Raw genomic sequence first — 26,223 nt, 5'->3', positions numbered from 1 at the left:
ACTGACTCTTAGTCTGCAGTGTCTATAATACACTAACCACCAGTTTTTGTTTTTTTTTTTTTTTTTCCAGAAGAAACTTCCATTAGAGTAAGAATCCCAGTACTCTGTTAGGCAATTGTTATTTTTCTTAACAAAATGTAGTGAATATATATTTGATCCTGTTGACGGGCATCTTGGTGTTTTGGCCCATGTGTTAGGGATGTGTTTAGGTGGATGGGTGGAAGGAAAGGAAAGGGAAGGGAAAAGGGGAAGGGGAAAGGGGAAGGGAAGGGAAGGGAAGGGAAGGGAAGGGAAGGGAAGGGAGAAAGAGTAGATAAGGGCATGTCTGGTGGGTACTAGGTCTTCAAGTAATTAGATATACCCTCTGCTCAGGAAGCTTGCAGTCCAACAGGAAAAGGAAGACAGACATACCTATGGACTATGGATTTGTATAGAGAAATTTAGAGAAGTTTTAAGCATTCTTCCTTGAAGGAAGGGTAGCGCCAATGGTAATACCAGTATTGGGAAAGTGGGTGGCATTCATTTTGAGGAGTTTCTTTGAGAAGGACATTCTTCAATAGCATGTTAATTTTTGTAACTCCCTTTATAACTTGATTTATTTTAGTAATTAATGGTGAAAAAGCCACTTTGGAAACCCCAACATTTGCCCAGAAACGTCGACGTACTCTGGATATGTTGATTCGGTCTTTATACCAGGATTTGATGCCAGACTTGCATAAGGTAACCCTGGGTCCATGGTCTTCTTTCCTTCTCATGGGTTTGAGTTGAGAACACAAGTCCTAGCAATGAGTCCCAGTTCAAATGGCGAAGGAGTTGTCTCGATCCTTGCTGTCAACACCAGACTGTGGCCACGTGGCTGACATTTGTTCTTTCATTGTTACCACAAGAGAGTGTTAAATGTCCATACACAGGAAAGTGATTTTCAGAGATCATAGGCCTGTGGAAATGGAGGTGCAGGCTTGGCACCATGGTGTCAGTCAGTAATTTCTGGAGCATTGGAGGGTGCTTTTTTGGGGTGACTGTCCTTGGTGGTACTACTCAACATTACCAGTGCCATAGAGCTGGTGGACAGACAAGAGTGGGGATTTTGGAGAGAGACCAGGAGCTTTTTAAGGATTTCTGGAGATTGACTGGCTAGCTCCATCTACAGGCACTGAGATAAGCATTTACATTTACTGTAAATTTGCTTTGTGCCAGACAATCCCTAGGCTGATGGTATGTCCACACTGATGAGACCCAGCGCCACCCATGTTCCTCAGAGACCTCTGTACTTGGTGTGAGATCACCAGGTGCATGGACTCACTATGCACATAAAAGCATTGCTGTTCAGAAGTATTTCCTGCCTTTAACAGGAAGTACAGAATAATTGGGGAGATTCCTGTAGACTCCTTGCATTCATAAACTGCAGCAAAACACACTGCCAGTGATGCTTGTAAATAAATGAGACATTGGGCTTCAGGTGCTTATGTGGGGAGACGAAGAATATCAAGGTGAGCTGCTGCTTGTGTGGTCCTTTCCCTTGGGTACAGTGACCACCACCATTTTATAGGCACCCCTTGACTTCTGGCTGGCCAGTATACCCTAGCTACTCACAGGGATTAGGCCAAACTAACCCCAAGATGCTAATGAGCAAGCCATAATCACTAATCTGTCGATTCCTTTTTTCCCCCCCTAAAGTCAGGTAGAGGTGCAGAGAGGGTTCCAAGGTGAGGACACCATGCCCCCCTCATGTCCCAGCTGAAGCATGGATGCCTGAGGCCAGCTTTCCCCCAACCCCCAGTTGAAGCCATGTCCCCCTGTTAGATGCTCTCAGATACTGTATGTACTTCCCCTTCATTCTCCCATGTGCCAATCATGTATCAGTCCCTCAGTTCTGTCTCCCCCATTAGACTGTGCCCAATAAGGTCAGAGACTGTGTATCACACTCCCCACATCTGCCAGACTAGTGGGTGCACAGTCAGTACTTGCTGCCTGAATGAGCATTCCCATTCTCTGACTATATGCTGGAAGAGAACAAACATTTATGGAGTATGTGCCTAAGCACTGTGCCCAGCACCTTACACGCACTTCCTCATGTAGCCTTCATAACATGCCTAGGAGACAGGTATTAGCCACATAAAGATGCTGAAACTCTGAAATTAACACACTTGTCCTAAGTTACCAAGAGGGCCACAGAGTTGCACAGCTCCAGGGGTACCATTCACATAGACTTCCACCTGCCTTGTACCAGGGTGTCACTCTAGGAGAACAGCATCCCTGGAGCTGTGTGATAGTGTGGCCCTATCACACTGTTGGAAGCTAGTAAGCCCTGGAGCTGCTGGTGTGCTTGATTTCAAAGGCTGTGCTCTCAGCTATTATGCAGCACTGGCTCTCCACCTGTTGGTCTTCTACCCCTAGCATCTAGCACAGACCCCAGCATTTAAGTGATGTTCCGTAAATGCTTATGGAGTAAGTGGGAGTGAAATAACATTTGGACAAAGAGGTCTGTATTTAGTTAAGGAGAAGCCAAAGGATGAGACTTGACAACGATTTTTGGAATTCGTAACTTGTTTTTCTTTTTCAGAACATGCTTAATAGACGATCTTTTAGTGACGTCTTACCAGAATCACCCAAGTCCGCACGGAAGAAAGAGGAGGCCCGCCAGGCAGAGTTTGTTAGAATAGGGCAGGTGGGTTTTATTCTGAAACCTCTTTGGCAAGATGTGCAGTCATGAGCCCCATGCACACCAGATGGCCTGCCTGCAAAGAATTTCATGCCTGTGTACTCCTGTGGGAGCTCTATAATTTCACTCAGGATTACTGTGGAAACCACGATTAAGATTTTTGATAAACCCCCCCCCCAAAAAAAAGATTTTTGATAACCACATAGACATGGTTCTCTATGGGTATGAGTGGGAGCAAAGCCTTCTGCAGAAGAGGGAGTGCCACTACCTCGAAGCAAGAGACCACAAGGCCCAGGCTGGGCTCCCTCTTGTCAAGGGAGCACATACCATTTGCCTGCCTCCTGGGGACTTTCTGAAGAGTGAGAAGCCCACATAGGAAAAGCATGTTGAACTCCTCCTCCTCCTCCTCCCTGGCAGCAATAAGTGCAGAAGGTTGGCGTCCCTGTGGACCTGAGTTCCCACTCCGCTGGCTGGAAGCAATCCTCATAGTTAGGAGGCTCCCACTTAGCATCTTATTCCAGATTTTGGAGGAAATCATTGCCACTTTGTGTCACTCCCACGTGACGTCCATATGTCTCAGTTCTGGGAGGTGACACAGCTTTCTATCCTGATCCCTTGTCACAACACAGAGGAGGAGGAGAGCTGTCAGCTGCAGCTAAAGGTTCTGACCCAAAGGAGAGAACAAAGCAGGGTGACCTAGGAAAGCTTCAGGGCAAAAGTAACTTTGCCCCTAACAGGTACATTGTGACAGGAGCTCTCCCATGTGGGTCCTTTATTTAAAGGCACTCTGACTCTGCTTTCAGAGATTTCGCCTCATCAAGTTTTCCATTTCCTGGGGTAGGAATCACTGCACTGAGATATCAATTAGTTGAAATGATAGGCATTTGGGGTCATTTGGGCTAGGACATTGTCATTAGGGCTTCACCGTATTCAGCTGGCTGCATTCCTTGGCTGCAGTGAGAGGGAAGTGTGGGAACCTAAAACTTTAGTCTAAAATTACTCCTGTTTTATTTAAAACTTCTTGCAAATCACAACTGTTGAACCTGCTCTTATTTTCCTGTCTGATAACAAACTTTAAGAGAGATCTCTGTTCTGTAAGGCACTAAAACTGAAATCCATTGTGAGAGGAGATGCTCCATCAAGCTTGGTGGCTTCAGGGATCTGTAAAAAAGAGGTGAGTTGATACTCTCAGGTTCCCTTATGAATGTCCTTTGTCATCAGTGAAGTTATTGCAATTCTTAGAGATTTGTGGGACAGGAGGAAGACAAGCTTGTCTGCTGCAGAGTCCCCAGGGGAAGCCCCAGATAAAGTTGAGCAGCATCTAGTGAGAGCCCCAATTTCCATACCATGTGTGTGCCTTTGCATGCTTAAGTGAAGCAGAGCTGCTGGACTGGGCCTGGTCAGGCAGATGGGGCTGAGGGGTGCTCCTCCAGCCTTGTGTGCATATTCATGGCCTGGACATCTTGACCAAATGCATGTTCTGATTCAATAGCTCTAGGGAGTAGTCAAGATTGTGCATTTCTAACAAGATCTCATGGGGTGCCCGGATGCACTCAGCAAAGCTCTAGGGCCATGTTTCCCAAGCTTTTGTATATACTACAATCACCCCCTTTTGAATTTCTGATTCATAAGTCTGGGGTGAGCCCAGAGAATCTGTATGTCTAACAAGTTACCAGGCAAGGCTGATGCCACTGGTCAGAGGACCACAGTTGGGAAACCACTGCTTAATCTGTAGTTCATTCAGTCACCCCAGAAATTCTGTGGGCTGTGTATCTAGTTTTGTTTCCACTTTTCTTGGAGAAAAAAATAGGTGGTAATCAACAAGAGAAGAGCAAACAATAAACTAGTTGCATAGGAACTTACTATTTGCATGATTTTTTATTATAAAACAAATCTACCTCATTATGTCTGTGTTCCAAATATATATAAGTTAGTTAAATGGAACAAACCCACAGACAGTGCATTACTAGAGAAGTGTCCATTATAAAAGCAAAAAGAATTACAAATGCATTTACTATAAAGGTATAAATGCTTTGTATCTGAATTATAGAACCTACACACTTTAAAGTCTGGTTTCAGGGGAACAGTGAGCTCAAAATACAATTAATGCTAGAAAACCACAACCAATAAGACCAGATTGATGGCAAAGTATCTTTTCCAAAGGTTGCATTAATTCCCACTATCGGCTTGTTTGTATGAATGGTGAAATTCACAGTGTTCCCAAGAGCTCTATAAATACCAAATTCCAGCAAGATTTAGTGACCTTCTTGATAAGAACTTCCTAGGCATATGTAAAAATGAAAGTCTGTGGAAATATAACTTGTTCAGTGGTGAAACAGCAAAGAAAGAACTTCCATTTGTTCTATCAGTTCATAACCTACTAGTGAGCCACAGACCTTCCTTGGAGAAACACTGCCCTAGAGGCCCTTGTGGACTTCAGTGCAGTTGGCTCCACAGAGGCCAGAGTCCCACATGCTGCTCCCCAGAGCATTTTATTTCCAAAGAAGAGGCTTTGTCACCCTTTTTGGCATCCATCAGTTCATAAGCTGTGTTAATGTTCTTAGAGGATCCAGCAAGGAGTCCTGCACTTAGGCCACGTTCTTGCCCTGCAGAGTCTGCACCAAGCCCCCCAAGTGGCAGAAGGGAGTCCAGCACAATGACAAATACCATCAGTCCTTAGAGTGGAGACCCCCTGTGGGATCAGGTCTAAGTATACTGACATTTCATACATGATGTCCTCAGGCTACCTGGAGTCCCCTGCCCCTTTGAGAACCCACGAAAGCAGTGGACACACCCCTCACACACACACACACACACACACACACACACACACACACACACACTAGGCCACTGAAATGTACAGATGGCACATGTACACAACATTTTGAATCTAATTTCAGGGTTACACACACACCTCCTTAAGCTCTCTATGGATCCTCTAGGACCCTTAAATCTTCTGGGTTAAGAACCACTATTCAGCATAAGTATTTTAAATTTGTGTTCTCTGCTCAGAGAACATTTTGTCATTAAGAGTTGGTTTTTATGTCTTGGTGTTACCAAATGCCCAGACATCTGTGTCTCTCTCCCAGTTGGCATTTATAGTGGCTTTGCTTTTCATGTCCTCCTGCTCAAAGTCACAAAGTCAGAATTTCCAGACATCTTCTTAGGGAAATACCATTCCAATTAATGGCCTGCACTTGTGTAGACCTTTCCAGGTTGTAAAATGTCTTCACATTCTTTGTGTGATCTTTCAGAAGGGCCTGAGCCTCATCTTAGCAATTAGAAGATTCAGTTTGAGACTTGTGAGTTTCTTAAAGGACAGTGTACTTTTCTAAGAGCAGTAATACACACAGTATTTACTCTCATCCTAAATGACGTCTTTGAAGGTGACCTCACCACCACCACTTCTACTTTCAGTATGCACACATGTGCTCACCCAGTACATGCACACATACACACACCCCAACGTGCACACACGGAGGCTTGTACCATCCCCAAGGGGTGTGGGATTGAGAGTAAACGGGCAAATGTAAAACTTTCACCTGTCCTTGAGAAGCTCCAAAAACCTCTTTGTCCTTTGAGGCCAAGCCCGTTGGCTCCAGGCATCCCCATGCAGTTCTGGAGCAGCTGTAAGGGAGGCCTCACCCTGATGTTGTAACCAAGCATGAGACAAAGGGGAAGAGTTTACACGGTATGAATACGTCATGTGGGGAACGTGAGTGGGTTTCAGGCAGCACTTTCCATATTCTTACAAATGTGTTGTTTTTTCCTTTAAGATTTTGTAGCCCTAACTGGGTCAACCAGCAATTTTCACATTAAGGCAACATCAACTTCTTGCACTGTGTATAACTTAATCATTTTATTGAATCAGCAGCATAGAAATCTGACTTCTTTTGTAGAATTATATGAGTCTTCCTATCAGTTCATGTGAATGCTCCAAAAAATAGGGAGCAATTGGTTCAACTTCAGGTATTAAGGAAAATGTTTGCTTAGAAGAGGTTACCAATGCTTCAATTGTCCCCAAGGAAGATTATTACATATGGAGACAGCTCATGGTGCCAGAAACATGTGACTTCCCTCCTTCCCTACTGCACATGTTTTGAAAGGAGACATTTAAGAAAGGTAACTGATGAGTGTCCAGCTAGCTTAGTCGGTGGAGCATGCGACTCAGTCTCAGGGTTGTGAGTTTGAGCCCCACATTGGGTATAGAGACGACTTAAAATATTTTTTTAAAAGATAAGAAAGGTGGGCAGCCCCGGTGGCTCAGCGGTTTAGCGCCGCCTGCAGCCCAGGGTGTGATCCTGGAGACCCTGGATCGAGTCCCACGACAGGCTCTCTGTATGATGCCTGCTTCTCCCTCTGCCTGTGTCTCTGCCTCTCTCTCTCTCTGTCTCTATGAATAAAAAAATAAAAAATAAAATAAGATAAGAAAGGTAACTGAGTGCAGAGCCTATTTAGCTCCCTGGGTTCAGCAGGTACCTGGGCTGTGGTCTCAAGCAGTGTACCAATACATTTCCATCCGAGGGACCCTGGAACATTCCTTCTGGTAAATTTATTTTCCAATGCTTCTGCTGTCTTGCAGCCCTGGGAGCCCCAGTGTTTCTGCAGTAATTTCCCCCACGAAGCTGTGTGTGCGGATCCCTGGGGCCAGGCCCTGCTGGTTTCCACTGATGCTGGCGTCTTGCTAGTGGATGGTTAGTGAGTAGCTGCTCCTTCAAATGTCTTTGTCTGTGTAACTTGTAGGACTTCTGAGATGGGTGACTGCCAGTCAATTCCCTGTAGATAAAGGTGTCATCACCAATGAGGTTAGCAGTTTCCTTTCCTTACAAAATTAACCCCTTCTTTTCAGGATATGCACAAGCAAGCTGGAGAGTGAGTCGTGCATGACAAGTTCATGCCTTCCCCAAATCTGGTTAGCCTGTGGACATCAAAATGACCTGCAAAAGAATCTCCTTTTGGCCAATACTTATCATGATTCTAATATTTTACCTTAAATCAACAAGAACGCTCTTGTTATTTGGAGCTCCTATCTCAGGGACATGCCCTCTCTCAAAGCTCTTTTTTTTTTTTTTTAAGGTTTCTGATTCAAAAAGTATTTGGTGTCCAAAATAAATAATGAGAATCTTAGATAAACCAATTTTGTTAGCTATAGAAATAGCAAGATTCGACAGGAAGACAGATTTCATATTTATATAAAATCAAACTTTTTGACAACGAGATGCAACTGGGGAGGCGGTCAGTTCCTGTCACTGCAGATCCGCCACCAGTGGGACATACCCTTGGGGAGAATGCTGTAGAGAGAGTTTTACTTCAGATAGAGATTTCATTTAGACTAAAGGACTGGGTGGTGCCTTCCAGCAGGAGGCCCCTTTGGATTTTTCCAGACTCCCAGTGAATGTTAAAGGGGCTAAACACCAGTAGCATGTCATCTCCTGGGGCTTCAGAGGGAGCCATAGGCATAGAGGCAGTGTCCTCCCAAGGGCACACCCTCCGCAACACAGAAGCAGGCTGCCCAGTCTCAGGTACTGATATTCTATGAGATTCCTGAACACTGCCACTGAGAGTGACATAATGGCCTAAAATGGCTACATCTTCCCATCCTTGGCCTTCACTCACGACCTTCACTCCCTCCTATGACCCTGTCAGTACGTTTCCTAAGTACTGGCTATGTGCTGGGCCCTTGGGAAGGGGAAGTAGATGCCTTCTGTGGGGAAAAAAGAAACCCAGACTTTATAATGGACTTATTTCTGACTTCATTTGTTACTTTAAATGTATGTTTCAATGTATGTTTTATATATATACACGCACAACATATAATTGTATATATAATTAATTTACTCATTTACTAAAAGGCAGATCATCTAAAATTTATAAGCTGAGAATTTAAATTAAATATTTAATTTTAGAAACCACCAAACAATTAGAGAATCTTTGTGATCTTAAAGACAACTTAACCTCTGTGCACTGCAGATTTCTCTGAAGTGGGGGGAATTTCTTAAGCAGCTGAAAACTAGTTTCCAATAATGAAAGTTAATAAAATAAACAAAATGGGAATGATGATCAAAACTCCAGGAAGGGATTGTGGAGGTTAAAATACCCATGTGAAGTGCTTAGGTCAGTGTCTGGCACGTAGCAATAATTTAGTAAACAGTTACTGTATTTCTGACATCTATCCCTGTGAACATGCTAAAAAGGTAACAAAATCCATAGATTTTTATCAGAGGTGCAACAAAATAAAATAACTTACTTTAAAAAACAACAGACTTTAGATGTTCAGTCTCATGTCCTCGTTTTATACATGAAGAAACGATGTGACTTGCCCAGGATCACACAGCTGGTTACTGGCACATCTGGAACTGGAACCCAGAGGTGATTCCTAGTCCAGCACTCTTTCCACTAAGCCAGCTACATTTTATTAAACTCTACCAATGTTACTGTCTTTACCTTAACACAGGTTTCCAAAATACAGTCCTGGGCAAGTAATTATGAGAAATGTGTTGATCGAAAGAAAGTTATATTCTACCTGTTTGTTCTTTTTAGGAAGGAGAAAATATGCTTTATAAGGGCTACTTGTAAGGCTTGCCTGAAAACCACAGCAACAACAAAACAAAAACAACAAAAACCACAGCAACAACATTCTATTTGAGTTGCTTCTGTTTTTTAAAATGTAAAATCCAAACCAAGATTTCCACATCCCCTTCTGAAATGTTCATCTTTTTGGATACAAAACTTAATGGAGGTATTAAATATAAGGATTCCTGTGATGTGCCAGGAAATTCTTTTCTTCCAACTTGAGGGAAGTGGTCTTACACAGATGGTAGCCATATACACCCATCAGGAGCTCAGATTTATTTCTCGTATTATTGTTTTCACTCCCTGGATATGCAGCACAGCTACCCTTTTTGCTTTTGTAAGAAGAGAATAACCCTTAAGGCTTTCTTTGTATTCCTCCCTATGCTGTCAAGTCTTAATGTTCTTGTTATTTCTTTGTTTACCTTTCTCTTGTCGATACTTAATCACATTATGAATCATTTCTATGAGTGAATCTCTCCATTTCCTTTAAGGCCAGGTTCCACTCTATCCCATTAGTGTCTGCTTAATTTCATTAGACCTACCCCCTTGAGAGTCTGCTTATGCCAAGGTCATTATTAAAACTCAAGGTCCTTTATTTTCTAAGTGTAGCAAAAGCTACTTTGAAGGGAGACTGAATGTTGTTAAAAGATGCCACAACCATTTGTTTCAGGTTTGCAGTAATAGAAAAGCGAGCTCTAAAAAAATCACTGCTTCATAAAAAGATTACAAGAAGGAAAACATTGCTACAGAAGAGTCATTAAGGCACGTGTCACTTTCTCAGATCCTTGCTTCCTCCCCCTGTCTGTGCTACGAATAAACCTGTTCAGCCACCTGAGAAAGATTTGATGGAGAATAAATGCTAATTTATTCTGTACACAGGTGGGCTGCTACACAGTATCCCTCTGTCTTAAATGTCAAATGAAGCGCTTCTGTTGTTTATGAATTCCTTACAGTACTGTTGCTTGTGTGCTGGCCCCTCGGTCCACGGGAATGCGGTGCTGCTTATAGGCTAAGAGTACAGGCTTTGTCCCCATACAGACCTGGGTTTCACATGTTTAAGATGTGGCCCTGGACAGGTTATTAGCAATTCTGAGCCCCAGGTCCTCGTCTGTTAAATGGGAATATTAGAAGTTCCTACCTAAGAGGGTCATTGGTGCATTTCAGTGAATAACATGTGAAGCACTTAGCACTGAGGCCTGGCATGCAGGATGCCCTCCATGTACGTTAGCTGCTGTTTACAAAATGAAATAACCGGGGTTCCTGGGTGGCTCAGTCAGTTAAGTATCCGACTGTTGGTTCCAGCTTAGGTCCATGATCTCAGGGTCATGAGATCAAGCCCTGTGTTGGGCTGCCTGCTCAGCATGAAGTCTGCTTTCTCTCTCTCTCTCCCTCTGCCCCTCCTCCCATTAGTGTGCACACACACTCCCTCTCTCTTTCTCAAATAAATACTTTTAAAAATGGGATAACCATAGTTATTTAGTCAGATATGATGGTGGGTATTGGACTGATCATTCTGTGTTTTGAAAACTCAGGTCTGCCCCCAGCAGAAGCACAGTACCTGAGATTCAGTTACTTTTATGAAGGCCTGGGGTAGAGGGGGAAGGAAAGTGGTTCGATGGGCTATCATAGAATTTACATTTGCTGCGATAATGTAGGGGAGCTGGAGCAAGCTCTCTGTCTAATAAAAGCTTAACAGGCTCTGTGCTTGGACAAATCCAGAGCCCCTACTGGCCTGCAAGGAGCAGGAGAGGCCCCCCTACCGCTCCCAGAAGCCATTATGAACCCCATCCCAACAACGAAAGCTCTGCTCTCTCCTGGGCACCAAACAGGGAAGAATGAACTCCCAAACAGACAGATTTCTAGAAAATCTAAGACCCTCAGGGACCCATGAACCTAAATTGCTACCAAAAAAAACCAAACAAACCCAGACTCACAACAGAGCACTGGAAGACCTAAATTCAGATAAAGTATATCAATAAAGAATAAGCCACTTATCCAGCCTGAAATGTCTACACCGTCCCAGGACCTCTTTGCCTTGTGCTGATTCTACATCAAGCTCAGAACAGACCCTTTGCTCATGAAAGAGCTTTAATATTTCTTTTGGCCCTCTCTATCCTAGGAACCCCCAAAAACAAGATATTTGCTAGCAATTTAAGTTCCCAGTAAGCTTAAAAACAAACCCTACATATCATTGCAGTGTCTTTGATCAGCCACTTGCCTGACCTCTTCCTGAACGTTGCCATTACAATTAGTGTTTTTCTGTTATTTGGGCAACTTAGTCATTTCTCTTTAATTTTTGTCTAAAAAGGAGATTCTCCTCTATGGAGAAAAACTAAAAATGTATCAGTAAACTCTTGTTGATATGGACATAGGGAATAGGGTGTGTTCGTATTTAAGTACAAAAGGAAATTTTAACTTTGCTTTCTGGAGAGAGATGCAGAATAAGCTAAGTGATGTAATTTCAAACATTACATAAATATAAGAAAATACATAAGAGAAAGAAAATACATAAGAGAAATGCATAATTAAACTGGCTGTTAAAAAAAAAAAACTGGCTGTTTAGTCCTTTAGTACAACACCAGTAAAAACTGGGATGGAGAGATGCTGCCTTTTCTTTGATGAGCACTGAAGAGAAGAATATAGTTTTAGGCCCCACTGCTCTGCTTTCAATATAGAGGAAGGAATGTCAGTCCTTCTCCTTGAGCTGAGAGAATGTGTTTAAACTCACAAACATTCTAGAAGCTGACTTCCCTTGCCTAGAGAGAACCGGAGTCCAGGACCACTCACAGGCACGTTTTATAGGTTCTGAAATCATGGGCTGGGTATAGTCCTTGTAACCTTGTCTCCTCTTCCAGATGACCTTCCATCAGTGCCCGTGTTTGACAAAACCCTGCCAGTGAAGCAGATGCATGTGCTTGAGACCCTGGACCTTCTGATCCTCAGAGCAGACAAAGGTGATAGTCCCCTTCCCGGTGGTGTCCTCTGGAAGGGGATGGGAAGTGTGTAGCCTTCTATGGCTGTGAGGGTCACAGTGGTCTGACTGCTTGGGTTGTGCCAGCTACTGGCTCGTGGGTGGCCAGTGCTCAGCATCACCAGGTGGCCCTTTGTTCTCTGAAGGGGGGGGACAGTCAAGGAGAAGGGGGGCACATCCTTCAGGGCAATGTTCGGTAAAGGTGGTGTGGGGTTTCCTCCCAGTTCTAGAACACCTCAACTCATAGTTCTGTAGCATTCCTGCACAATCCACTCTTGGGGTCTTCCCACCCATCTCCTCCTGCACCTTCTTTATCTCACCAGGGAAAGACGCCCGCCTCTTTGTCTTCAGGCTCAGCGCTGTGCACAAGGCCATCGAGGGCAAACAGCCTGTGAAGAGCAAATGTGATTGCAGGGACAACAAGCTGGAGAAAACAAAAGGTGACTGGAGTCTACATATTTTGGTGGGTTCTGTTCAATTCTTTTTTTTTTTTTTCTCAGACTGTCCAGATTTCACTGGAAATAAAAATGCGTGGGAATTTGATTTTATTGGTTTGGTTTTTGCTCGGAGGCAGCATCCAGGTAGCGTCAATGTTTCCCTAAGAGAAGCCTGAAAGGTAGCCCAACAATGGAGGGCTAGAGAAAAGTCTAGGCCTTGCATGACAAGTTTTGAAGGTAAGTTGAGTTCTGTTTGCAAATCAGCGAAGAGGGACTTTTAGCCTCTGGTTCCTGGAACTCTGCTCATTGTCACTTTAATTCATATGGTGTCGTGGGCCTGAAACTAAGACCACAAACTCTGGAATACAAGGAATATGGCTTCCTTAATTTTCCTGAAACTCAAACTAACTCGTATTCCACAACTCTGTTTGCCTGGTGGCTGGAACATTTTCAGGTACTATCCCTGGGTTATGCTTAATTTCCAGAGTCCGTAGGTGTTGCCACGTTGTCGAGGCCTGGGCATCTCCAGGCTTCTGTCACGTGCTCAGCATCATCTATATCCCTTCCCAGGCTGCCACCTGTACGCCATTAACACTCACCACAGCAGGGAGCTGAGGATAGTCGTCGCCATCCGGAATAAATTGCTCTTGATCACGAGGAAACACAACAAGCTGGGTGGGGTTGCCAGCATCTCCCTGTTGTGTCCCCTGTCGGAGTCACCTGTGGAGGAATTCCAGTATATCAGGGTAGGTCCGCTCTCCAGATCCCTTCTCTCCCAGCCAAGGTGTCCAGAAGCCGACTCTCTGGTTCCTCCCAGGGTCTATCACCCACTAAGCTTGTCTCACAGGTCAGTACCCAGCTGGGGAAACCCTCGACTGCTGCCTCAGTTTCCCCAGAGGACTATAGAAAGGATTCCCCAGAAGCTCTCCCTGAAAATTGGCCTTTGAGCAGAGATGCAAGGAAAGTATGGGAGTAGGTGAGGAGGGGAGCTGGGAAAGGGTGCTCCAGGCAGAAGGAGCAGCCAGTCAAGAACCTGAGGCCCTGTTCAAGGCATAGTCAAGAGGCCACAACGGCTGGAGCTGAGGGGACAAGACAGAGAGGTCGGAGAGACCTGGAGGCCATTGCTAGGATTTTGGCTTTGACTCTGAGTGAGAGGGGGCAGCCACTGGGAGGTTTGAAGCAGAGAAGTGGCATGTTTTGAAAAGATCTTTCTGGCTCCTGGACAGAGGAGAGCATGGGGGGGCGGGCCGTCCATGAGCAGGAAGGAGGAGACCACTAAGAGGCCAATGCAGGATCCCAGCAACAGATGATGATGGCTTTGGTGGCTGGAGAGCTGGAGGAGGCTGCCTTGCCTGCCCTAGCCAGTAGGATTTGCAGATCCACTAAGGGTGGAACCTTGTGAGGGAAGCCTCCATGATTGCCCATTCTTGCTCTTACCATCTCTTACTGCTTTTTAAAAACTTTAGTACATAGGTATGAGCCGTGTCACACATTTGGCTCCTAAGGCTCACTTCACCTGTAGGTGAGCTGAGCAATTATTTTTACCAGAGTTAAAGCCTCTTGAATTATGTGTATCAATTTCTGCTGATACCCAGTTTTGAGGGACAGACAGCCATAACTGTCTTTAACTTTTAAACAAGTTAAAATTTTGCTCTAATTAGGTGTTAGTCTCCTAAATACTGTAATTAGCCATCTTAATGACTATTTATGTACAGCATGTATATTTCTGTGGAGTATCAGCTCGGAAATCAGATTTCCTGGGCACAAATATTGGCTCTGCCACATATAAACTATGTGAATATAGGCAAGTCACGTAACCTTTGAGGCCTCAATCTCCTTATCTGTAAAATAGAATAATAGCCTTACCTATCTCATAAGGATCCGGGAGGACAGTACCTGGCACTGTGTTAAGTGTTCAACAAGGTTAGCAGCTGTCATTTGATTATTATCATCAAATCACAGGACAGGGCCAGACTATCTGAGGGCTAATATGGATCATGCTGTTGAATTGGTTTGGCCAGGTGTGGGTTTTGAGGACAGGTGGTGGTGGGGGGGGGGGTGTCTGGCACAATCCCCGCCCCCTTTTCCCCTGTCTCCACCTTCCCTGCTGGCAAAGGGCTCTGGAGGAGCCTTGTGGGGCGACCCTCTACTGGATGGGAGTGGGCAGGCGGAGGGCCAGGGTTAGGGGTTGATATGAAAATGGCTGCTTGGCGTCTGACCCCTTCTCTCCTGTCATCATCAACCACACAGGAGATCTGTCTGTCCGACTCTCCCGCGGTGATGACTTTAGTCGATGGGCCAACTGAAGAGAGTGACAATCTCATCTGTGTGGCTTACCGACACCAGTTCGATGTGGTTAATGAGAGCACGGGGGAGGCCTTCCGGCTGCACCATGTGGAGGCCAGCAGAGTGAGTTGACAGGCAGTGGGGGGTGGGGGGAGGATCCAAGACCACCAGGAATGCATCTTCTAACCTTGCCATGGTGCTATAATGAGGATTTCTTTAAAATCACGTATAGTTTACCACAGCAGTAACCTGTGATATCCTGTTCAGGCTACACCCCATGGAGTCACCTTGTAGATCAAAATGATTCCATCTAATCTAATTTCCCTATCACCTCGTTCAGCTTTTTCAGACCTCCCCTGCCATTTGGTCCTTCCTCGTAGAGGAGAAGTGAAGGGTCGAAAAACTCAATCTGAGTAACTAAAGAAATGAGAACATTTGTATAGTCATTCACTCCAGAAGGGCCTCATCCTCTCCCTGGCCCAACTCACAGCTTGGGGCCTGGGTGGCTGGAGTGGGCACACCCACTGGGTCCATCCCCAAAAAGGCCCCCTAGTAATGGAGGAAGGGATGGGACACTAGGAGGAGAGAGAAGGAGTATCTCCCTCTGGCCTGAGCTGCACAGAGTACAGGGATGGAGCGCAGGGATGTCCAGGATTTGCAAGAAATCAGGGGCTCATCTGCAGCTGCACTCCTTGCTAAAGATGCTAAAGATGATGGGATGGGGTCTGAACATTGGTGCCCCTCGGGGGCAGTGGGCAAGCTCACCAGCCTGAGACCCAGCAGCCTGTCACTGGAGCTGCTGCATGCTGACACGGCAGATGGAAGAGCTCTTCAGCCATTTATCACTGCAAAGCAGGGCAAGGCCTGATAACACTGGAGCCACTTGAGGTTTGTGCAGTCTGAGCCGGCACCCCGGCTTGGGTACCAGGGACCCCACAGAATGGGGATATTGCCCCCATAGAAAGCATGGTTCCTGATAAAGACTTCCAAACATACAGACTTACACCAGTCCTGTTCAGCTAGGCCCAGAAGACTGCAGAATTCTGATTGTGCTTTACAAGAAACTTGTATTAGGGCATGCCCTACCCAAATAGTCATAAAAAATTGCTAATTACTGTGTTAAGAAGGCTTAATACCAAATGAGAGATTTTAAGAAACAGAAAATTTTTTTTAAAAAAAGGAAAATCTAAATATAATTAGGAGACCTTGTCTTCAACAGTTATCAATCACAGATCATCTGTTGTTTCTCATATATATATACACACATATTTGGTGATGTCCAAACTTGTCTGCAACTGGAGTCATCTGAGGAGCTTTAGAAACTACTGCCACTGTGTCCCACCCCCAGAGATCTTGCTGGTCTTCGGTGTGGCATGGGCTTTGGAATTTTTTGAATGATCCTCCGTGATTCTTACGTTCAGACAAGTCTGAGAACCACCGGTATACATTGCTTCTCAGCCCTGGCTATAACTTCCTGAAAGCTTTAAAAAGAAGAGTGCTCTGACCCCACCCCAGATCAATTAAATCAGAATTTCTGGGTGTGTGGGAATCGATATGCTTTAAGTCTTGCCAGGTGATGCAAATATAGCCCGAGTAGATCGAGTCTGTCCTGAAGCTCTTCCTAATTTAAAGCCAGAAAGACTGCCTCTCCATCCCAGCACCTGGGAACCCATAACTTCTTCCAGCCAACTTCTGAGGAGGAGCCCAATTTGGCTTTAAAAGTTCTTGCTCTTCTTGGGGGCACCTGGCTGGCTCAGTCAGAAGAGCATACTACTCTTAATCGTGGGCTTGTAAGTTTGAGCTCCACAGTGGGTGTAGAGTAAAATCTTAAAAAACAAAAAGTACTCGCTTTCCAAAACCATGTGACCCAGCCAAAAGAGGTAGAAAAATCATGGCCTGGCAGGTCTTTGTTCAATCAACCCTTTCCCTGGCAACTAGTTTCCTAAGACTTCTTCATGCTTTTTCTGCCAATTGTTATTATTTATTTATATTTAGTACCCTGATAAATTTATTAGAGTGTGGATTTTTTTTCTTCATAAGATTCATGAAGGCCCAGGAAAAGCCAGGTTAAAGAAAGTTTTCTTGGGTGACTCCTGTGTTTTATCTTTCTAAAAGTTACCAGGAATAATTAAAAAATGTTTTGTCTTTTCATCAATATGCTTTTTAAAACTAAATATGCTTTTTTTTCTCTAAGAGGAATCTTTAAAAAAAAATTTTTTTTAAGCCCTTCCCTAGGTCTAAGTGGGTCAGTGTATACATTCCATCCTCTGGTATATCCTCAGCTGCTGAGTGTTTGCTGAGCAGGCATGGATGCTTAGACATAGCCACTCATCTTTGCAAGGAATTTACTGCCTGTTTGGAAAGATAAACCCTAGAGAAATGAAAAAGGTAATGAACAAAGTGATTTCTATAGCCAGTTAGAAATGGACTAACATTTCTGTCTGGGCACAGGGCTAGCTTTTTCCCAAGATGTTCCTATAGCCCAGGCCCTGATGCAATGGAAGCAGGAGAGAGAGAGAGAGAGAGAGTCCAACCTCCCCTAAGTCATTGGGCATTTCAGGGTCATTCAAGTTACTCTCACTGCCTGCTGCTCTGTGCATGGCACCAGTGTGGATTTTCTGGCCTAGTTTCCCACCTCTATACCTCGTCTTTTCTTAGCCAAGCCCATTCAATTTCCATTTCAGCCTGCAACCCACCAGAGGGTCTAAGAGAACCCTAGGTCAAGAGAGGAAGTATTTAAGGCATCAAAGCAGCGATGTGAAAGTCAACATCAAGTTGATTTTACAGGCCTATTGTGACCTACTGCCCCAGCTCCAACAGCCAGCCTTGGCCTCCTTCCCAAAACAAAGGTCTCCTCTAGAAGGAACTGCAGGCCTGGTAATGAGATCTAGGTTTCCGGCTTAGTAGTTGGGCCCAAGTCCCTATCTTGACCATCTACCCAGGACCCAGTTTGTCTCAGTAAAAAGCTCACCCCAGGATCATATGGGAAGGTCGACTGACCTAGCAGTGGCTTCCACATTCAGCTGGAGTTAGGAAGGGTGAGGTGCAGATGTGGTTTGTTACATACCTGTTTTGAATTTTCACAACCACCATATGTTACTTTTATCATTTTTAAATGCCAATAAAATGAACTACTTTTTAATCAAATAAATTAACAACTAACACCTGTGTCCTACCTTAGACCTACTATAGGAGGATCTCTAGGAGCAAGAATCCAGAATATATATTTTTTTTAAAAGAGCACTGCTTTATTTATGATAGTCACACAGAGAGAGAGAGGCAGAGACACAGGCAGAGGGAGAAGCAGGCTCCATGCACCAGGAGCCTGATGTGGGATTCGATCCCGGGTCTCCAGGATCGTGCCCTGGGCCAAAGGCAGGCGCCAAACCGCTGCGCCACCCAGGGATCCCCCAGAATATATTTTTTAAAGCTTTCTAGTTGGTTTTGATGTCCTCACCTGGTCAAGAAATGTTTCAGAGACTGGTTCCCGCCAGGCCCTCACTCCGGGAAGACCTGCACAGGCATCAAAGCATGAAATGGGTCTCACTGTGCTAGGTGCTAAAAGAGGTCTGAACAAAATGCTAGGGAATGCCAGAGGAGGAACCGGTTAAGTCCAAGTTGTGGTATCCCCGAGTGCCAGCCCCGTGGCCGGAGCTCTGCCATTGCATGCCCTGCAGCCTCAATCTCTGCACACAGCCATGCTCTGCCACCAGTCCTGGGAGCCCCTGCTGGACCTCTAATGTGCCAGCGACTTCCCTGGTGTCTGCTGCCACTGTGCTGGGACCCTGGTCCAGTTCTGCCTGAACTTCCTCTACTCTGTCAAGGCCACCCATCTCTCTCACCCACACCCCAAGCACATATACAGGCCCTGCTTCTAAGCCAACAGGTTGTCCCATCCTGGTTAACCATCTGTAATTATAATAAACACGACCACCACTGAATGGTCCCTTCTGTGTCTGGCCCCGTGCATGTCATAAGCACCATCTCATGAAATCAACCCAACAGCTGTGGGGAATGTACTATTGACTTCCCCATTTTTGCAGCAAAGGAAACTGAGACTCAGGAGGAGTCATTTATTTACCCAAAACCATGCAGCTAGTAAATAGCAGAGATAGGACTTGAAGCCAGGCTATCTGACTCAGAAGGCTGTGCCCTGAACCCCAGTATGCTGTGGCCTCCACAGCCATGTCCCAAGGCATGATGAGGATAGACCACCAAAAGTCCAGGCTACAAAGCCAGTAGCACCTGGCCCCTCCTCTACCCCCTCAGGCTGGAATAAGTGCCATCCAATGACAAGTCCCTGGGACACCTAAGGAGGAAATGATTCTAAGTCAGAATGGTGAGGACAGGAAGGTTCCCTTTGGGTATCAGAGGGCTCACAGGCTGCTCCCTCATGTCACATGCCCTCCCATTGGTGCCAGGCCCACAGCCGGGTCTTGTTGTCAGCTGACATTACGGAGCATTTACCAGGTAGCAGGTCCTGTCCTAGATGCTTCCGTAAGTGGCCTCATTGACTCCTTGGCCCCCGCAAGGGTAGATGTCCTTCCCATCTCTCCTTTTACAGATGGAGAAACTGAGGCTCTGCAAGGTTGAATGGGTGGCCTAAGGGCACACAGCTCTGAAGTGACAGAGCTAGGATTTCCTTTGTTCAGTCATGCATTCACTGAGGATTCATTCTGCTCCTGCCATGAGCCAGCCCCCATGCAGATGCTGAGCACATAGCAGTGAATAGCACAGAGGAGGCCTCTCCTTCACAAAGCTTATGTTCTAATGAGGAGAGGAATCTAATAAACAGATAAATAAGTGAACGTCAGATAGCAACACCCACTATGCAGATGAGTAAAATAGAGGCGTATGATATATAGCAGGGGAGGAATTATCTGGTATTTCATCCTCAAGTCTATCTGCTCCCAGAGTTGGCATTTGACCTCTGAGCCTCACAGTCTGCCACCCCCTCTAAAGAATCCACAGTCCTTGCTTGGGGCATTTGCCTCATTGTACCTTGTTTTATGTATTTATATGCTTTTCTGGTGTTTTCTTGGGGGCAGAACGCTGCCTTATTCATTTCTGCAGCTGAGTGGCACTTAGTAGTATAGTGCCAAATGATGACGCACAGGAGGGGCCAGGAGATCCATCTGAGGGAAGCCAGAGCTGAGGCAGAGGCCCTGGCAGAGGGTGGTCAGCAGGGGTTCAGCACAGTGATGGTGACAGCCGTAAAGCGGAGGGCTGGAAGCAGAAGGTCCATCAGCAGGGTCCAGGTGGGCCTGGGCAGCATCCACCCTGGAAGGGGCTGGAGAGATGAGCTGAGGGAGGGCAGGCCCTTGCTCCTGCCCAGAGAGGTCAGACCTCGCCTGGGGTGGCAGCAGGCCCACAGAGGTCTCACCTGAGAGCTCCTGAAGAGGAGGGTGCTAGGCTTGGGAGAGGGGAGGGTTGCCTGAGACTTCAGGGCTAGCTCTGCTCACAAAAACGAGGTTCAGGAGGAAACTAGTCACATGTGAGAGGAAGATGATAATAGTGCTGACTGGGCAGTGGTCTGGCTCTTCTCGAAACTTGGCCTCGTCTTACGGAGTTCTGGTTAAGGTCCCACAGATCTATTGTCATTATGCCAGTTTTACAGGAGAGCTGGGCAGAGATGAGCATTGGCCAAAGGACTTCAGTTTGGGGGAGAAGGAAATCTTTTTTGAACCCAAAGAGGACAGACCCCTAATCATGGAGGGGGTTGCAGACTATGGGTGAAGGCAAGTGAGGGAGTGAAAGGAGCAGGAAATGTGTAGAGGGCTGGGGTTTGAAACTCCAGGGGAACCTAGAACATTACCAGGTTGTGCACTGTCTTCTCAAACCAGACACCACTGCCCAGGAAGACGAGTCTGCCTGGAAGTAAGAACAGAAAACAGAACTAAGCCTTCTGATGCCCTGTCTGTGGTGTGCTGCCTCCCTCCAAGTGCAAGAGAGCAAGAGAATAGAAGTGAAGACCTGACACAGTGGTTTTGAGGCAGGAGGAAGCCTAGCTAAGTGTGAGAGTGGGAAAAGTAGGTTCAAGCCTTGGCTGCAGCACTTACTCACTGCCTTCCTCTCTCGGAGCCCCACTTCCCTCATCTGTGAAGTGGGAAAAATACCACCACTCCCAGGATTCATGTGCGAGAGAACTGAACTACTACCCCTGTGAGGAAGCTTTGGGAACCAGGGCACACCACCCGAACAGGAGTCCTGTTAACAGGGTGAAGATGCCATCCCCCAAGAGCTCTTCCACAGGTAGAAATGATGGTGACAAAGTCCCAGTGGGGAAAGGAAGGGGAGACAGTTCTGTGCATTGTAATCATGGCCAACTAAGGCGAAGTGACCCCATAGCACCCGAGTTTACAGAAAGCCAGGCCCGCATCCCCCACCACTGCCCCACCAAAGCCTTGAACTTGGGAAAGTCTTTCAACAGTGTCGTGTCCAGCCTGCCCACCCACCATTGCCATTATCATTGCAGGTTAATTTTGTGGCAGCTATTGATGTGTACGAAGATGGAGAAGCCGGGCTGCTCTTGTGTTACAACTGTAAGTTGCTAAAATTAACTGCTCTTTTCCTGGGCAATTTAAAGGGAGCCAACCCTAGATTTACCTGGTGCCTTGTTCCTGTGACCTTAATTGCATTCTGGGGAGCATCTAAAAATAGCATTCCAAACTTGGATCTCCCAGCCCTGGTGAGATGGGCCTGCCTGTGGCACTGTCTCCAGGGTATGGGATGCTGACAGTGGCTTCCATTTAAGGAGCCCTTACCATGTGCCAGGCACTGTGCTCAGTAGACTCCAGTGACTGTTTCATTGAATTTTCAGGTACTGTTATTACCTGAGGTTTGGAGATAAGGCCCCCGAGGCCTAGAGAGGTGAACTACCTTTCTTGGGATCACACAGCGAAAAAGCAGCAGACTTATGGTTCACATTTGGGGCCCTCTTGACTCCAGCACCCCAAATTTTAACCACGGTTATTCTGTTTGCTGTTTCCCAGATGTTAATAAAATCAGCCTAAACTTGGCATATCAAGCTTCACATTGTTTGGCTTGGGGCCAGTGGCAGGACAGGTTTAGGGAAGATAGGCCAGATCAAATGTATCAAAGAAGGTCTTTAGAGGCACCTGGATGGCTCAATCGGTCAAGTGACTGCCTTTGGCTCAGGTCATGATCTCAGGGTCCTGGGATCGAGCCCTGCATCAGGCTCTGTGCTCAGTAGAGAGTATGCTTCGCCCTCTCTCTCAAATAAATAGCTTTAAAAAATACACACACACAAACAACAAAGAGGATCTTCAAGGATTTTCAGTATTTCAAAAGCTAATATTATACTACTATAAAAAGGATCCTTTAAAAGCTAAGAGTAGTGAGGTATTTTCCTGGATAAGCCTGCCCAGTGTAACTAAAACAAAAAAAAACCATATTCTTTCAGCCTAGGATTGTATCAATTTCAATACACATGTGGCTAATGCTTTGATTAATCTCTGATTAATAAGTATGGAAGAGTTAATTACCAGCAGAGAAATTTGGTAAAAATCATCTTTCGAGATGCAAGATTTGATAGCCAGGTGGTAAGGGGTCTCATCTCTTTCACATGTTGTCTTTCCACTTTATTGAAAAATCTAGGAGAAAAATTTGTTGCAGAATGCTTTAAAAACTGATGTAGATTTTTTTTTTCTTTTAACTGCTTGAAAAGATGGAAAGGACTTTAGGTGGGAGAGAAGATAAGAACAGAAGGATAGAGCAGGCTATTAGAATGGGGTGATTAGTCCCAAACTGAAAAGGGAACATGGAAACAAATGTGGCTGACATTCTCTCTGTACCAAACTAGAAGCTTATGGAATCGGCAGGTAGGCAGCATTCCGCCTGCAGGCGGAAGTGACCCAGCACTATGCCAGGTGTGATTCAAGCAGCCTTGCTGGCTCACTGATCCCCAGGGAGTTCCACGTGCCCTGGCTTTGCTGGTCTCCTGGCTTCAGGCTCTGGTTTCAATCTCAAGATGAGATTGCTGTGTCTGTTTTCCTAGACGCACCAAGCCGTCAGAAGGTAAGCTCTGTGTGTTTAGATGCCATGTGGGTCAAGGCTTTGGGAATCTCAGAGGTTCCCAGACCTGCCTCCGTCTTCCCCAAACTATGCCACTTCTTTCAGTTTCTCTGGGTCAGGAATCTGGTTTTCATTTTCCATCTCCCTCCTTCTTCCAGCAGGCTGGTGGTCCCCAGTGAACAACCCCAGACAACCAGCTGGGTTTTTCCACCATCCTCCAGGTCATTTCTGTAACTCATTGCCCCCACTCTCCCCCTACCCACCCCCCCCACATACACAGTGCTTGTTGCATTTGCCTGTTTCCATCCAGATGCCTGTGGTGTGAAGGCCCTTGTCAGTAAGGGGCTGTAGAATGATCTTGGCACCCCCTCCCCCTGATACCTGATTTTTATCAGTTTCCTTTCTATTTCCTTCTTTTAAAGATTTTATTTATTTGACAGAGAGATGGCAGAGCGAGAGAGAGAGAGAGAGAGAGAGCATGAGCAGGGGTAGGAGGGGAGAAGGAGAAGCAGGCTCTCCGCTGAGCAGGGAGCCTAACTCTGGGGATCATGACCTGAGCCGAAGGCAGACACTTAACCCACTGAGCCACCCAGGCGCCCATTTCCTTTCTATTGCTATTAAAAACAAAACAAAATAAAAACAACTTTTATAAACTGAGACTTCCATATAGAGACTTTTATCTCAGATATGGTAAAGATGAAAATATTTTATAATAGAAATTAGAACTTCTAGTTATATGTTTTTGAGAAATATGTATTTGCAAGATAAATTTCAGGGAGAAAGTATAAATAGTTTAATATATTGAGGATCTTATTTTCTTGTAATTAATCTCTATCTTGTATAGCAGAGTCAATCTTTACTTACAAAAAGAAAGAAAATTTGGGCAGCCCCCGGTGGCTCAGCGGTTTAGCGCCACCTTCAGCCCAGGGTGGGATCCTGGAGACCAGGGATCAAGTCCCACGTCGGGCTCCCTGCATGGAGCCTGCTTCTCCCTCTGCCTCTCTCTATATATGTCTCTCATGCATAAATAAATAAAATCTTAAAAAAAGAAAGAAAGAAAATTTGGCCGTGACCTCAGCATACAACAATGATTCGCCTTTAATGCAAATAATAAATTTCAGTACTAAGATGAACTCTGTTTGCAGATGGTGTTTTAAAGATAATCACACAAGGAAACTAGAAATGCTCACATAAGTACCATTTATTCTCAGCGTGACCACGTTTAACCTAAGTCTTAACTTCCAGGTGAATAAAGAATACACAACCTACCTCTCATGTCTGCTGTGACGATTAAACAGGATTATACTTGTAAAGCCCATAACTCATTGCCAGGCATGGCAAGATTTTTTTCCTCCTTTTATTCCAGATTCATCAGAGCATTAATCAGAATCCAGTTTGTTCTGTAACCTCCATAGACTCTTCTACATGCAGAAAGGAATTTTTCTTCAGAGAAATTTGTTTTAATATTAGAAGTAGTATCTGCCACCCTGCTCCCACCAGCTGGATGGGGAAGGTCAAGGGATGAAGGTCATGGACTCTTAGCTCCTTCCTGTACCAAGACATTTTAGAATCCTAACCCCTCACCGCAGCTCCCTCATTCAGGCTGCCCTTTCTAAACCCCAGCAGACGATCTTCTCTGTGCCAGGCACATGTTAGATTCTGGAGACACAGCAGTGAAAGGCGCTGCCAGGGACTGCAGTGAGCTCATAGATTAGGGGAGAGCCTGGTGTGGACTCCAGCACTTTTAACTGTGAACATGCTTCACAGCTCTGAGCTCTATGCTTTGATTACTTTTCTAAGCCAGTTCAGTCTGATTTAGAGCCCCCTGTCCTCAGGTGCAGAAACCACCAATATAAGTTATTGGGAGGGAGGACCCTCTACTTCTCTGGGGTCATACTGGAGTTTCTGGAGCTTATTCAACTGGAAAGGGAAGGAAGGAGCCTCGGAAATGCAGTCTGGGTCACCTCATCCTTGCCCAAGTGACCGTTGTTCAGGTGGGCAGCTCTGCTCTGGGACAGGCACATACCCACCATGCCCTGCCATCCAGCATGTTCTGTGTTCCAGGAGCTCAGGTCTCCTCCAACCCAGACCCCCTCAAACCCACCAGTAGTCTGCTGTCCCCCCGGTGGGAGTTGAGGTAGAGAGGAGGTGTGTGTAAGGGACCCAGGCTGGGCTTGAGGATCACATCACTGCTGTGTCCTTCCTGGACGGGGAGGAAAGAGTAGTTCACTCATTCTACAAAGATTTACTGAGCACCTAATGTTTCGGCTGTGAGTAAAACACAAATCCCTGCTACTTAGAGTGTACATTTCAAAGGGGGCAGAGAGACAATTAACAGGATAACTAAGAAAAATACCTACTATGGTGAATGGTGGTATGTGCTTTGGACATAAAGCAGGGAGAGGGGCTGGAGTCGGGCAGGGGTGGAGAGGGCAGGTCTCCATTTAGGGGAGGTGGGAAGGAAAGACCTCCCCAGACAGGGGTACTCAGAGAGAAGACCCTGAGAGAGTCAAGAAAGGGTGTGGTCTTTACACAGACCTTGAGGAGGGAACATTCTAGTATTTCAAGGTGACCCCAAGATGACCAGTTTGGCCACAGCAGCGTGAGTGTGGGTGTGAGTGGATGAAAATGTTATCTAAAGAGGAGCAGATTTGGGACACCTGGGTGGCTCAGTGGTTGAGCATCTGCCTTCGGCTCAGATTGTGATCCTGGGGTCCTTGAATCAAGTCCCACATTGGGCTCCCCACAGAGATCCTGCTTCTCCCTCTGCCTATGTCTCTGCCTCTCTCTGTGTGTCTCTCAGGAATGAATAAATAAAATATTTTTAAAAATAAAACAAAAAACAAAGAGGACCAGATTCAGGGAGGGCCTTGTTGCTAGTGAGCAGCTGGAGGATTTTGAGCAAAGGGGTAACAGGATCAGACCTAGGTATGAAAAGGACCACAGGCTGCTCGGGCCGCTGTGTGGAGAACATCACAGAAGCGGAAGTGGATAAGGCGGTTCACTTACCAGGTGCCAGCACACGTGTGATGAGAGAGCTTGTAGCAGCACATAGCACTGGGGTGCTGAGACATGGTCAGACTCTAGAGGTTTCAAAGTATGAGTACCAAGATTGTGGGTTCATGAATCTAACATGGTGTGTGCCAGGAGGAGAGAAAGGAGGCTGCCCTTTGGGACTTGAGCAACTGGAAGAATGGAGACTACCATGTATCGAGATGTGGGAAACTTTAGGAAGAGCTGATTTGAGTTGGGGGGAATAT

The 26,223-nt window shown here is 45.8% G+C and overlaps 1 protein-coding gene and 1 long non-coding RNA gene across 18 annotated transcripts in view; one reads left to right on the top strand and one right to left on the bottom strand.

Moving 5' to 3' along the window:
• The window catches only part of GARNL3 (GTPase activating Rap/RanGAP domain like 3), a 146,920-nt gene that overhangs the window by 109,828 nt on the left and 10,869 nt on the right, over nucleotides 1–26,223 (top strand). For all 17 annotated transcript variants that reach the window (XR_011999842.1, XM_072748539.1, XM_026009327.2 and 14 more), the window contains 9 exons: nucleotides 605–720; nucleotides 2,564–2,668; nucleotides 3,762–3,836; nucleotides 7,245–7,356; nucleotides 12,091–12,189; nucleotides 12,530–12,646; nucleotides 13,214–13,389; nucleotides 14,894–15,052; nucleotides 21,405–21,471. Coding sequence is in view for 16 of the 17 variants with exons in the window: in XM_072748539.1 (XP_072604640.1) it covers nucleotides 605–720; nucleotides 2,564–2,668; nucleotides 3,762–3,836; nucleotides 7,245–7,356; nucleotides 12,091–12,189; nucleotides 12,530–12,646; nucleotides 13,214–13,389; nucleotides 14,894–15,052; nucleotides 21,405–21,471 (1,026 nt within the window). In the remaining variant the exon portion in view is untranslated. The remainder of the gene's footprint in view (nucleotides 1–604; nucleotides 721–2,563; nucleotides 2,669–3,761; nucleotides 3,837–7,244; nucleotides 7,357–12,090; nucleotides 12,190–12,529; nucleotides 12,647–13,213; nucleotides 13,390–14,893; nucleotides 15,053–21,404; nucleotides 21,472–26,223) is intronic.
• On the bottom strand, nucleotides 18,156–24,624 carry LOC140597854 (uncharacterized). Its single transcript, XR_011999843.1, has 2 exons — nucleotides 24,233–24,624; nucleotides 18,156–20,800 (listed from the first exon to the last, which is right to left on the bottom strand). It is a non-coding gene; the product is annotated as an uncharacterized lncRNA (long non-coding RNA).

The sequence above is a fragment of the Vulpes vulpes genome, chromosome 2 (assembly GCF_048418805.1).
Source record: "Vulpes vulpes isolate BD-2025 chromosome 2, VulVul3, whole genome shotgun sequence".
Lineage (NCBI taxonomy): Eukaryota > Metazoa > Chordata > Mammalia > Carnivora > Canidae > Vulpes > Vulpes vulpes.
This window is presented reverse-complemented; position numbering and strand designations above follow the sequence as displayed.